The 14,238-nt window shown below is 45.6% G+C and overlaps 1 protein-coding gene across 1 annotated transcript in view; it reads right to left on the minus strand.

Moving 5' to 3' along the window:
• GALNTL6 (polypeptide N-acetylgalactosaminyltransferase like 6) overlaps positions 1-14,238 on the minus strand; it is a 1,183,510-nt gene that overhangs the window by 15,340 nt on the left and 1,153,932 nt on the right. Inside the window, exons 10-11 of the mRNA XM_068552792.1 lie at positions 9,995-10,111; positions 941-1,090 (exon numbers count right to left, since the gene is read on the minus strand). Of these exons, the coding sequence (XP_068408893.1) occupies positions 941-1,090; positions 9,995-10,111 (267 nt within the window). The remainder of the gene's footprint in view (positions 1-940; positions 1,091-9,994; positions 10,112-14,238) is intronic.

Below are 14,238 nucleotides of genomic sequence, written 5' to 3' on the forward strand. Positions count from 1 at the left end.
GGGTGGGACATTTTCCTTACAGTCTGGGGTGAGGCTGAATCATTCCAGAGTGTGGAAAGGCAAACAGAGGGAATCTTCCACCTGGCCGGGGAGGCCCCTAGCAATTCTACAAACTTGAGGAGCAGAATGGAACTTACGAGTTCTTGCTAATTGACAGCTGAGTCCTGCCTGAGAAACCAAAGAAGCTGAGAGAAAAATTGTATTCTAAAAAGCTATCAAAAGATAACTTAATGAAAATATTTAAAAATACTTAATTGCTCTTTATTTTTTACTTAAATGCTCAACTCAATAAAATATGATTTTATATTTAGTTTTGAACTATTTTTTCTGGCAATAAATGTTACCCTTCTAATTCTTTAAACTTTCAAATTCCCCAAATAAGTTCTCCTTTGCTATACTTGGGCAGGATTTTGGCCAGATTAAAAATGGGTCTTTCTATATAAGGGTTGCAACAATTAGATCTACATGAATATATTAGTATTTGTGTAAATGTAATTGTCTTAACCCAGAGAGCTCCCAAGCGAATGAGCCTGAGATGCATAATAAGTAAAGAGATGTGTTAATCCGTGTGTGTGTGAATTGGTGTCGTGAAAAACGCTACACGTGCACGTTTGTTTGCAGGGCACATGGCCCCTGCGTTTGGGAGCCATCTGGGTTGAGACCAGGCCCCTCTCGTGTAGGGCTAGTGTCCTGGCTCAGAGCCGTGTGCAGTCATACCTGACTGTGCTGGGTGCGCACGTGGCCAGCAAAACCAAAGCAATGCCCCTTCCTACACCCTCTGTCTTTCCCCTCATCTTTGCTGTGGTCTCCAAATGCATGAACCAAATGGCCAGGTAACAATTTAAATCAAAACAATGCGTTAAAACCAAAAACCTTTGCGTTAGAAAACCTGAAGCAGGGCAGTTGGAGTGCTCCCTGCCCGCAGCGAGCTGGCCCTTACCTTCCGATGTCCCCAGAGCTGGTTCCCCTTCATGCCGTGACAGTCATACAGAGTGACCGGGCTGCTATGGGAGATGGCGTCGAAGCAGAATTTTCGGGTGTGCAGGGGCTCACCTGGCCGAATATCTTCTCTCCAACCAAAGGTGAAGAGCTAACAAAACAACAATAGCAGAAAAGCTACAGTGAGTTGAATTTGAAGAGATTTGGAAGCAGGGGGAGGTATGTCCTTTAGCTACGAAGAACTCCTGCTTCGTGATTTACAAGAAAAGACCTATGTCTCAGCATAATAGGGGCACTGAAAAAGGCATGCATGCTAATGCTCTGTAGCAACACCAGAAGCACTTTTGGCCAAGGCTGGCCAAAAAAGCAAATGAAGTGTTTCCGGTTAGATAGACAGAAAGAGAGACAGACAGACAGACAGAGGGAGACAGAGGGACAGAAAGAGGGGAGAAAGTTTTTAATGATGCCCTTTACCTTCTTCATTTAGATGAAAAAAATTAGTGGGTTAAATGCCACACAGTTAGCCGAAATGAGCAGATTAACTGAGAAGAGACCGGGAGTAGGGTTGAGCTGGATGGATGCCAGCAACTTGAAAATTTTGATTTAAATGAAAGCTAAGCTTGATGAAGTAAAGAATAGGCAAATTGATTTCCTGGAGTTGGTAAGAGTAATCCTGCCGGGCATTGTAGAAAGTTCTAGACTGTGACTCCCAGTAAGAGATACAGTTTGCAAAGATGCATAGATCCCCTTTCCCCCAACTGAAAACGGAAATTTCATGAGATATTTGTCCTCAGTGCATTTAATAGTCTCTGATATTCCATCCAAACTTTTCCTGTCTTAGTCTATTCTATTCCATCCATCCATTCTATTATTTTATTTTATTTATTTTTAATTTAATTTAATTAATTTGTTTACTTTTGGCCGCGTTGAGTCTTCGTTGCTGTGCGCCGGCTTTCTCTAGTTGCGGCGAGCGGGGGCTACTCTTCGTTGTGGTGCGCAGGCTTCTCATTGCAGTGGCTTCTCATTGCGGCGGTTTCTCTTGTTGTGGAGCACGGGCTCTAGGGCGCGAGGGCTTCAGTAGTTGTGGCACGTGGGCTCAGTAGTTGTGTCTTGCGGGCTCTAGAGCGCAGGCTCAGTAGTTGTGGCGCATGGGCTTAGTTGCTCCACGGCATGTGGGATCTTCCTGGACCAGGGATTGAACCCGTGTCCCCTGCATTGGCAGGCGGATTCTTAACCACTGCGCCACCAGGGAAGTCCCCATTCTATTATTTAAAAAATGTGACTTATGGATGCACTAAATTGATTTTACAACGTATTAAATTGAAAAAACAACACTTCTGTAAGGAAAGGGTATTTTTTGGAGTTTGAGCTGGATAACCATTTGAGGGGTGCAGTACGAGAAATCCTTAAGTAAGTGGGAAAATGGACTAGATCAGCCCTAGGATTGCTTCCAATTCTAACATCTCAATGTCAGGAGACCCTGTGGTTGTAAAAACAAACACAGTGCTGAGCTGTAAGCAGACAATACACTCGGCTCTGTCAAGCTGCAGATTACCGCAGTTTTGGGGTCCTACCTGGGTAAGAAAATGCAGAGAATCTGGCAAAATTCCAGGGATGGCTAACAAAAACAGTTAAATGGTGGGGACACTGCAGAAAACTTGAAAAAGCTGGGTTAAGTGGTCTGAAGAAAATCGGAAAGAACTGATCTAAATCAAACATATGAAGCCTACTGTCTGAGTTGTGGCGAGAGATTGCCTTCTGTTTCCCTGGGAGACACGACAAAATAGGATGTTTTAAATAGAGGAAGGTGTTTTAGGCTAGGCATTTGAAATAGATTCATGCAGAGGAATTGTGTGGTCTCTTTCCCTAGATTCGTTGTCGTCGTTTTAATATGATTGCGGATTGAGGCATTTTTAGATTCATTCAAACCCTACGCAGGGGAATCATTTCTCAAGGAAAAGTGTCTGTTCAGCTATTTCTGGTTTTGATCACTCCCTTCAAATCAGGACCTACCGCTCCCTTGGTTTTTGAGATACTGTGCTCCTGTGTTATCCTAGAACTTTGTCCTGCCCATGTCCCGTTTCTGTCTATCCCTTCAATGTAGGTCCAGCTCAGGGTTCCTCAGATCCCACCCTTGCACCTTCCCTGGTTGGTCTCACACATGCTCAGTTTAACTCTCGCTGGCACGTGCATAACTCATCATCTGTGTTATGTCCAACCCTGTGTAGGATCTCCCTCTTACGTGTCCCATAGACATCTCAAAGTCACCACATCCTGAGTTCCATTGATTTCCTTCCCTTCTAAACCTGTTTCTGCTCCTGTGTTTTGTTTTAGTTGGTCACATCATTCAGCTTCGCAACCTGGGAGTCCTTTGTCTTTATGTCCTTGGTCTCCCTCATCATCTTCATCTACTCCATCACCAAGTCTCATCACTTTTGTCTTCTAAGTATTACAGGAAGTGATCCCTTCCCCTCTGTCTCCACCACCTTTGCTCTCAATGTTTCTTGTCTGGACTCTTGAAATGACCTTCTGATTGCTTTCTTTCCCACCTTCCTCTTCTGGTTCCTTCATATCTGTTTTCTATTAAATTGAAGTATAGCTGATTTACAACTTTGTGTTAGTTTCAGGTGTACAGCACGGTGATTCATTTATACATATATATCTATTCTTTTTCAGATTCTTTTCCCTTATAGGTTATTATAAAATATTGAGTACAGTTCCCTGTTGGTTAGCTATTTTATATATAGTAGTGTGTATATGTTAATTCCAAACTCCTGATTTATCCCTCCCCTGCCTTTCCCCCTTGGTACCATAAGTTTGTTTTCTATGTCTGTGGGTCTATCTCTGTTTGTACCTAAGTTCATTTGTATCATTTTTTTTAGATTCCACATATAAGTGAGATCATATGATATTTGTCTTTCTCTGGCTTACTTCACTTAGTATTATAATCTCCAGGTCCATTCATGTTGCTGCAAATGGCATTATTTCATTCTTTTTTTTATGGCTGAGTAGCATTGCATTGTATATATGTACCACATCTTGTTTATCCATTCCCTCTGTCGATGGACATTTAGGTTGCTTCCATGTCTTGGCTACTGTAAATACTTCTACAGTGAACATTGGGGTGCATGTATCTTTTCGAATTAGAGTTTAAAATACCCATATGACCATGTTACCTCTTAACCTGAAATCTCACCATATTTTCACATAACCCTTAGAGAATGAAGTTCAAACTCTTTAACACATGAAGAATTTTCCACCATCTGGACTTTGCCATGTTTTCCAGCTGCATCCCTTTCCCTTTAGCTTATGTTCTATCAACAATAAAAGATTTATAAGTTGCTAAGAGAGTAGATCTTCAAAGTTCTCATCACAGGAAAAAAATTCTGTATGTTTGGTGACGAATGTTAACTAGACTTACTGGGGTGATCATTTCACAACAGATACAAATAACGAGTCAATATGTTGTATTACTGAAACTAATATAAAACTGTAGGTCAATTACACCTCAGTTTTAAAAAACTGTAGTTCCTTGCGCTAATCAGGTGGTATGTATTTCCCCTTCGGTGACTTTGTTCACAGGAGCCCCTCTGGTTGGAAGGCCCACATTCACTGGCCAACCTAGTTACTGCTCAGCAGTCCTTTAAGGTTTAAGTTCAGGGGTCCACTCGCTAAGAAGCCTTCTCTTTGAACCCCTCCCTTCCTCCCTCCCATCCCCCACCTTATTTCTCATGATTGTCTGATTATGTTTCTGTATCCCTCACTAGACCGTGAGACCCGTAATGGCAGGAGCCACATCTTCTTCATCTTTGCGTTTCCAGCACCCAGAACAATTCATGACATTTAATTAATGTCCAATAAAATTTCTGTTGAATAAGTAAAAACTCGCACTCATTATATTAACAGAAAGTGCATTGGGATAACTGTCAAAAGGAACTAATAATTAGTCTTTTCAGGTTCTCAAATGAATTTGCGTTGTTTGTGTCTAATTACAACAATAATTAATTTTTTTGAGCTTTCAATTCCAATTATTCTAGGCTCAGTTACCTATTATTAGAAGAAAAATTTCCTGGCCTGTACACCTGTCATTGCTTAAATCTTTGTTATTTAAGTATCACAACCCGGGCTTCCCTGGTGGCGCAGTGGTTGAGAATCTGCCTGCCAATGCAGGGGACACGGGTTCGTGCCCTAGTCTGGGAAGATCCCACATGCCGCGGAGCAACTGGGCCCGTGAGCCACAACTGCTGAGCCTGCGCGTCTGGAGCCTGTGCTCCGCAACAAGAGAGGCCACGATAGTGAGAGGCCCGCGCACCGCGATGAAGAGTGGCCCCCGCTTGCCACAACTAGAGAAAGCCCTCGCACAGAAACGAAGACCCAACACAGCCAAAAATAAATAAATAAATAAATAAATAAATAAATAATAATTTAAATATCACAACCCCTTGGTACTATAAGCAGTGCAGCCCGCGCAGGAACCGGTGGTCTTGATGGTTTATCGATTTTCTGCTTTGTCTCTTTTCCTCTTTTCGGTTTTTATACACGTAGAAGCCAGAGCTGAAAGGCTCTGTCATCATCACCCAGTTGGGGACAAGTGGCCTGCAGAAGTGCAACGACTGGCCACCGGCACACTTCAGGAGTCCAGGCTTGTGTACGCCTCTGTAGACAGTCTTTTCTTACTTTTTACTTTCTTTCTGTTTCCTTTCCTTACTTTTTATTAAATAGATCAGTCAAGTCCAAAAGAATACCTGCGTGAAAGCAAACGGGCACATTTGTCTCTCGGATGATTTATTCATCTGCTGTCACAATTACATCTCAGGGCACCCTCGGGTGACTTTTAGTTCTTGTTTCCAGGCTTGTTATGAGGGTGCAGTAATCATTCTCAGCTGTGCAGACTGATTATCCGCTTGTAGGCTTCAGTGTTTGAGGCATTAGTATTATTATTATCACCTGGTGCTTACTTTCCTGCGTCCCGGGAGACGCGTCTTCGGATTATATAAACAGTTTTATTCTTCTGCACCTGCCATTAGCTAAGATTTTTCTCTCTCGTGTCTTTGAAATGCTGTCTCCTGCCACGTAACTTATCCTAATGGTGGTGAGGAACCAATCAGGCACCGAGCGTCTCATTCCTTAGGCCCACGCGCCCCCGTGCAATTGTGTCAAAGCGGAAACAGACAGACATCATGCATGTATTTGATGGTTTGCAAACCCTTGGGCTGCGCCTCGCTGACAAGAAGTATTCAGATTTTATTCAGGTTCCCTGCACAATACCTCCTGATTTTTTTTCAACCTCAAATTCCTCAGCCTTGGAGTAAATTGATGTTCCTTTCTCCACTTTCCTCTCTGAAGTGATACTTTAAAACGGATTCGGAATGATAGGTAGCTCATACTTCTTGGTGTGTGTAACGTTGCCTGAGTCTGTGTTGTGTTATACGAACCGGCTCACAAGCCTCGCTGCTGCGCGTAAATTTATTATCTCAATGTTGCTACCTGACCTGAGAAGATGGAAACTATTTTTCTCTCCGTGATCAGTTAGATTTTCTTGCATCGGCGTGCGGTTGGCAGAGGTCCGGGCTACTGCACGTTTCTCCTTGTGGTCTGGCATCCTCGGTCCTGAGGCTGACCCTGCACACCCGTCAGCTGTCCTGTACCAGGTGCATTGATCCGCCTCCGTCTCTGCACGTCTCTGTCCAGCTCTGGGCAGGGCAGCATCCTGGGCAGGACGGAGACTCCCCTGCAGGCTTCCTCCCAGCACAGGTCAGGGCTGCCCCCTGGCACCGAAGACTCCCACGCCCCGCCTTTCCATCAGACCCCTAACGGCACATGGGGAGTGTTCTTTCCAGACCTCACAGTCCTATGAAGGCCTTTTTCTTCTTTTCTTTCTTGGTCCCCATAGGAAACTGAGAGCCCGCTCTCGGAGCTGCGGTGATGCCTCGACAGAGGGCTGGAAAATGAACTGCACGCTCCCTTCCCGCAGGGGAGCCTCAATCATCCCCCTCCTCTGTGACAAAAGCTGTTTTCTTACCAGGTGCTTCCACAGACTCTCTTTAACTCCCCACGGAACTATTTTGTTTATTCATTTGTGTTTTATTTTTGCCATTAAAAAAAAAATCATTCCAGCTCTAAGAAGTGCCCCTTTCATGTTCTTTGAATGCTTTTGAATCAAAAAAGAGTGCCTATAATTTTCCTGTCCTGATATTCTTTTCTCCTTTGGGAATTTTAATCTAGAGGTAGAAGAATGAGTCCTAATTTTTAGAAGTCCTTGAGTAATATATCGAAAAAAGCGAAGAGTTAATTACTGGAAAACGAAGCAGCTTGTGATGATTGAACCGCCACGTCAGTATACGGTGATACGTATTTCAGATATGATTGACTTTACCTCCTTTCAACCTTGTTGCATTGCCCTGTTTTCAGAAGTCGCTAGAGGCTGGAACTCTCTTTCACGAGCTGTAGTAACTGATCTTTCGTTCCTCTTAGATAGTTGTCTGCTTGTCTAGTGCTGCCCTCTGGTGACTGTTTCTGGGATTACATGCCATGGCTTTTTGCAGTTTAGCTTGGGGTGGGGCGGGGTCGGGGAGGAACTGAACCAAAAAATTTTAAATGTATGCAGTGTAGCTGGTTTTCTTTATATTTACGTGCAGCCGTCAAACAAAATCTGCAGCCCAGAGCATATTTCATTCTAGCACATTCCAGGGGATGGAGACGTTCAACCTGATCCAGGCATTCAGGTATGCATCCTTTGTATCCGCCACCTGGATAGGTGTGTCTCTTGGTTGGGCTGAATAGAGATGGCGGAGTGAACTTTAACCCAACAGATACGGATTTTCCTTATGGCATTCTCCTTTTCCTTTTTAAAAAAATATCCTTTCCCACCCTAGATGCCAGCCTTACTGACTGGCCTTGAAGCCTTCTCTTTTGTTCCCAGGCTGCAGTCTGAATTGCCTCTTGGGGGAAACAGGCTGGCACCGTCCACCACCCTGGTCACATCCCCGTGGCACTTATAGAAAGGGACAGAGGATGGAGTAGGCCGTCAGCTTCCACGGATATTCCACGCCCCCCAGTGACCCTCGAGCTGCAGGACCTTCTTTAAAACCCATCTGATACGTGTCCACACGTGCAGGGTGTATTTGAGGGAGTGAGACGAAGTATTTGATGTTCGGCGGCTGCCTCGGATGGCGGGAGATTTCTAGTTTGGGGTTGGTATAAAGCGATCTGCGGGGAAGGCTGTGAGAAGGAAGAAGACAGAGTATATATTTGCTCTGCACCTGCTACCTGTGCAAGACGCTGGGACATCACGGATGTTATTGATTCTCACAATAACCCTGTTCGTGAGGTGGGTGTTACTGTCCCTGTTTAAAGGGGGAGGGACTATGGCCTCGAAAGATATAACGATTTCACGAGGACGCGCAGGTTAAACTGGCTGGGATCTAGGTTGGCCTGAGCGAAGGCCCATGATCCTTCTAGAAGACCACGAGGCTGCGGGAGAAGAGGACAAGGACCGGGCTCCCGGCTGGGTGGGGGAGGGTGTTGGGTTAGGGGTTGTTTGGGCGGACTCTGGGCTGTGCCGTGGGCTTGGTCTGCTGCTGCTGTTTTCCTGAATCAGCGGCTCTGCGCTGTACTGCAGGCTGGAGGGTTAGGGGATGCTTGGTGGAAAGGGGCCGGGGAGGGGCCGACAGGCCGAGTCTGCACACCCAGACAGCTCGTGGAGAACCCAGGCTGGGGGACGGGGAGCTTCACTGACTTGATGTTCAAGATGGACACTTGAGGAACAGCTGGAGGAGAGAACTAATGCCTTACTGGAGACTGCTTGCCTACTCTTGGTTTTCATAAGAGAAGCACTGTAGACAATTCTGGGAGACAAGGCATAAGCCCGACATAGGATCTTGAACTTGAGATGTATCCTTTTGTAGAGGGAGGGAGGGGGGGCGTAGGGTGGGGGGAAGGGGCTTTCACTGTATCTGTACATTTTTTTTTTCTTGTAAAAAATATGGCAATAGCTGTAGATACTCGTTCAGTCCGTGTGATGAGTACACCAGGGTGTGCCGTAATTTTTTTATAGTTTCCTATTTGAAATATTTTATAATTTAATATTCAAATAATAAAAACGGGCAGACATAATTCTACCCACCGTCTTTCCTCTTTTACAGGTGACACAGTGTGAGGAAAGCCCCTTTCAAGGATGTTTCAAAGAGGGTCAGGAATCATACCTCACTTAATAAACTGAGTTGCTCTGAAATGTTTTTCAAGCAAAAGCAATAAACAGTCTTAAAGCCTCCCCTGAAGTCCCTGCTGGGGTGTTATTGCCTCCAAGTGATCCTTTGTGTGTAAGATTACAAACTGCTGCTACAACGAGAGGTGTATGTAAAGTATTCTTTTCAGTAAACAGCCAGAGGGGGAAAATAAGATTAGAGAAAGTCACAAAAACTTACAGAATAACCGAGAGTCTTTCAGTAAAACCATGAAATTTGCTTGGGAGAGTTACGTAGCACTCTACAAGCTTTTCATGGTTTGAAAACTACCATTCTGGGAAAGGAAATAGAAGACTAGGGTCACAATCAACATCTCTACCACCCTTTCTGTTATTATTAGTTTTTTAAAAGCATGGTCTATCTTTTGCCACCCTTTTATTTTTTTTAGTATTTATTTTATCTATTTATCTGGTTGCGCCGGGTCTCAGTTGCGGCAGGTGGGCTCCTTAGTTGTGCCACGTGGCCTCCTTAGTTGTGGCATGCGAACTCTGAGTTGCTCCGCGGCACGTGGGATCTAGTTCCCTGACCGGGGATCGAACCCGGGCCCCCTGCATTGGGAGCGTGCTTAACCACTGCGTCCCCAGGGAAGTCCCCCTTTCTATTATTTAAAGCACATTTTTGTACCTGATCTCAATCAACAATCACGACTGTCCTGAGAAGAAACGGAAGCAAAGAAGTGAAGTGATTCCCTTGACTGCAGAGCTGGGTGGTGACCTGTCAGGGCCTCACCCAGGTCCCACCTAGAGGTTTGTTCCCACACTGCTCCCCCCCCCCCACCCGCCACCTCAGCCCCTCCCCCCATGACGCACCTGCTCATGAGACCACGTCCTCTCAGAACCGTCCTTGACGCAGACGTCCAGCCTCAGCTCGGTCCCTGTGGCTCCGTGTTTGCTGTCCACGCAGAGGTTTGCTGCCACGTTTCGAAGCTGTGGAAAGAAGACAGGATGAGGATGGGCTGTTTTTCACTGCACCCCTGGCTCCTGACAATCCTGGTGGAGATTTGGTATTTTTTTTGATTACATGATGATTGAATGATGCCTTAAATTTATATGCAATTTATGGAGAGAAATCAGAGGATTAACTGTAACATTGCCCAGTCTACGTGTAAAAGAACATGGGAAGATTGAACAGCAAAATCTCAGCCGGGCAGTGTGTGAAGCTATGACCCAGGAGCATGAACGTGGAGTTCATGACTTCCGTACGATGGGAGATTTTTCTTTTTCAGGTAGTTCTTGAACTTGGAACTGGTTATCTTCCTGCTTCAAAGCATCTTCTCCCTTCACCACCTTAGCTGGGAGAGCTCCGCTCTGAGGCAGGTGGTGCAGATAAAAGCTGTGAGGAAGAGAGAGATCACTGTGCAAGGAGGTGGCCACCTGACGCCCCCAGCGGCCTGGGATGGTCTTTGTCTGCACCTGTCATCCTGGTTTAGCATTTCTCCTGGATGATAATTTAATGCCATCCTAGACTGTTAGCAAAACAGGAAGGATAGTACTGTTGGTGTAATCCTCTACTGGATGAAGGTTCTCTACATCATGTCTGGACTTTGAAAAGTTGCAGAATGAGAAAAAAACACTCATAATTCTTAGCAAGTATTTTGTTAACGTGGATGTAAAGAACTGAATAGTTGGGGGTGGGAAAAGGGGTGAAAAATATCAACAGCAGAAACAGCAATGGAAAAAGTCTGGTTGCAGACACATCCCCACGTCAGATCTTCCTGCGTGAAGGTTCCACCAATCTTCCTGTCGGCATCAGACCCACATCCTGCTGCAGAGCTGGGCCATGTCTACAGTTTGTTACTGAGGTGTGTCTGCTTAGATAAGCTCAAGGATCTCAATCCTTTCCATGCCTTTGTAGAGTCCTGGATTATAATAATCCCTTTAGGTACCACTAAGAATGGAAACACGAACAGGATGTACTCAAGTGATCGTTTTAGTCATTTAGTCATTTAGTCGTTATGTTCTTTTGCCCAGCATGAGTAGATAAGGAGTCTCTCCAGGACGGAAGGATGCCTGAATGGGGCCTGATCCTCCTGGGATGGGGCGGTGAGGCGGAGAGGAGGTTGTCATGGGATGTACTGGGTGTCACGAATGGAATAAATGACGCCTGGATGGGGTGTGGTGGAGAGACCTGTTTCATTTCCACTTCCTTTAGGAGTAGAGGCTGGTATAGTGTCATTCAGGAGGGAATCAATGTGGTGGATACCAGTTTCCTTATCCACGGAATTTGGCAACAGCTGGGGTTTGTCTTCTGCTACTGGACCACTATTCTCGGGGTGTCTGTCCCCGATGACAGGGGATGTGAAACAATGGAGGACACAGGGCAACGGTTCTGAACCTACTTTGGCCTACGGACCTCACCGAGAATCCAAGGAGAGCTATGGACACTCTTGCAAAAACAAGTGGACACACTGTAAGTGGACACACACGAGCACTTTTCTATGCACTGTCCTGGGCACCATAGACTCCACATTTGAAGCTGAATGAGGGAAAATGTTTGCCACCCCCCCAATCCCCCCCTCCCCCCTTGCAAATGAATTGACTCTCTCCTCTTAGTCTCATGGGCGATCTTGAAGGACAGGGGATGAACTAGGCCGTGTCGGCGAGTGACCCCGGTCACTCCCACTTCCTTCACTTTTTCTCCACCTCCTCAGTCAAGCACCAGGGAGGAATTTTACTGTGGAATCTGGGGAGCCACGCTTAAAATAGGCCTTTTGTGGACTCAGTTCCCAGGTGTGTGATCCAGTTTATTGGGTGAAAGAGAAGCACCCTGAGGGGCAGAAGTCTGAGCCTGCATCTCTCTCCAGAGGCCAGCATCTGTCAGCGCCCGTCTGATCTTATCTGGGGCCAGGGTGTTGGTTTCTAAAGCTGCTCCACCCGAGGGCTGCCGGGGAGAACTCTGGACCGAGCTCTCGCTTTACTCTTGGCCACTGAATTCACAGACTCACTCTTCTTAGAGAACCAGTGTCAAGGGATGCTAAAGGCGCCTTCAGGGCACTCTTGTTCCCTCTCCTGAGTCCAGGAGCTCGGATCCACAGGGAGGGAAAAGCAGCTGCTATCGGTTTATGGCCACGTGGCCGCAGAGGGACCAGCTGCACGGGCTCTGCTCTTGGAAGAGAAGGACTCGGGGAAGAAAAGGACCTGGACCAGCCAGGGATGCTGGGCAGTGTATCTGCCAGACCTGCCCGAGGATCTGCACCAAAGCCGTCAGAGGGCCTCTTTCTGTTTCTAAATGCTATGAGCGTGAAAGGGCTCTGGCAGGGGTAGAGAAAACCCTTTTCTAAACTCTTGAACGTTCCTTTTTTTTTTTTTCAATGAGAAAATTTTTTTTAACTTTTTATTTTATATTGCAGTCTAGTTGATTAACAATGTTGTGTTAGTTTCAGGTGTACAGCAAAGTGATTCAGTTGTACATATACATGTATCTATTCTTTTTCAAATTCTTCTTTCGTTTAGGTTGTTACATAATATTGAGCAGAGGTCCCTGTGCTATGCGGTAGGTCCTTGTTGGTTATCCATTTTAAATATAGTGTGTACATGTCAACGAGAAAGTTTTTGAATATGCACCCTCAAATGAGTGTAAAATTACTGATAAATTATATACATAATTCCTGTCCTTGAATGTTCTAAATTCTCAGGCAAATGGCATCTGTGTAGACAATGGGATAAATGGCTGCAGAAACCAAATTTCAAGTTTCCAAGCCATAACTGTCCACATCTGTGTAGATTTCAGCCCATCATTGTGCCAGAGAAGAGATGCGGAGAGCTCACTAGAGGACAAGGCGGGCACCTGGTCTCAAGGCTCATCAGGCCAGCCTCATCTGCTGCTGTTTTCATTCCCACCTCTTCAGCCAGAGCGCACATCCCATCCTCGGCTCATAAGCACAGATCTGGCATAATAAACAGATGAGTAAAATCCCAACAGAACGGACCCTAATACTTGCTTATCCATTTGAATCAAGTTTTCTTTCTAAAAAAAAATTAGGCAAGAAAAAACACAAATGATTTGGACTTTTTCACCGTGGGCTCTGTATTTGCGGCTGAAGGAAAAGCAGTTCACAGGCAAACACACGCCCAGATCTAGGGCAGGGACAGTGAATACATCAACGCAGAGCAGGGAATTTTCCTGTTCTGTTCCCTGACATCCAGCACGGGGACTCGGCAGCACTAAAATCGCATCAAGGAATCTGAGAGACACGGGGCAGGATTAGAAAGTGAGGTGGTGCTTGACTAGGAACGGGTGGGAAGCAGGAGAAAAATGGGGCAAAAGGGACTCAAGGTGTATGACAGGAGTACAGAGATAATCTCCTGTTGGACAAGGATTGGGAAAAGGTCTGGCGGAGAGTGAAGGATTTCTTAGGTCCGCAAGAGAAGTCAGGCTCAGCTGGAACCTTGGCTTTTCCTCCCCAACACGAGAGGTTTTATAAAAGAGGCACAGGAGAAGGGGCGTGTGAAATAAATGTCGAGGTGGCTGGCAGGTAATTCAGTTGGTTGTCGAAGAGAGACTCGCCTCAGCTCAACAAACGCTAGACCATGGTTTGCTATCCTTTCACCCCCCCATAGACTCGGGGTGTTTTAAGTAAGAAGTAGTACGTTCGTGACTCATTCAACAAACATTAAGTACCTGGTATGTCCCAGCCACTATGCTAGATACTGGTATACAGTGAAAAATAAAAAAGGATTTGTGGGTGAAATGGTGAAGGGGGTCAATAGGTACAGACTTCCAGGGGACTTCCCTTGCGGTCCAGTGGTTAAAACTCCAAGCTTCCAATGCAGGGGGCGCAGGTTCGATCCCTGGTTGGGATCCCACATGCCTCACGGTGCAGGGGCCCCCCCCCCCAGAAAATGCTAAAAAAAGGTACAGACTTCCAGTTATAAAATAAATAAGTCCTGGGGATGTGATGTACAGCACGGTCAGGATAGTTAACCGTACTGTGTTGTATATTTGAAAGCTGCTGAGACAGTAGGTCTTAAATGCTTTCATCACAAGAAAACTAGTCACTCTGTGGTGACAGATGTTAACTAGACTTATCGCGGTGATCATTTTGTAATATGTA

Source organism: Eschrichtius robustus, chromosome 10 (assembly GCF_028021215.1).
Source record: "Eschrichtius robustus isolate mEscRob2 chromosome 10, mEscRob2.pri, whole genome shotgun sequence".
Classification (NCBI taxonomy): Eukaryota; Metazoa; Chordata; class Mammalia; order Artiodactyla; family Eschrichtiidae; genus Eschrichtius; species Eschrichtius robustus.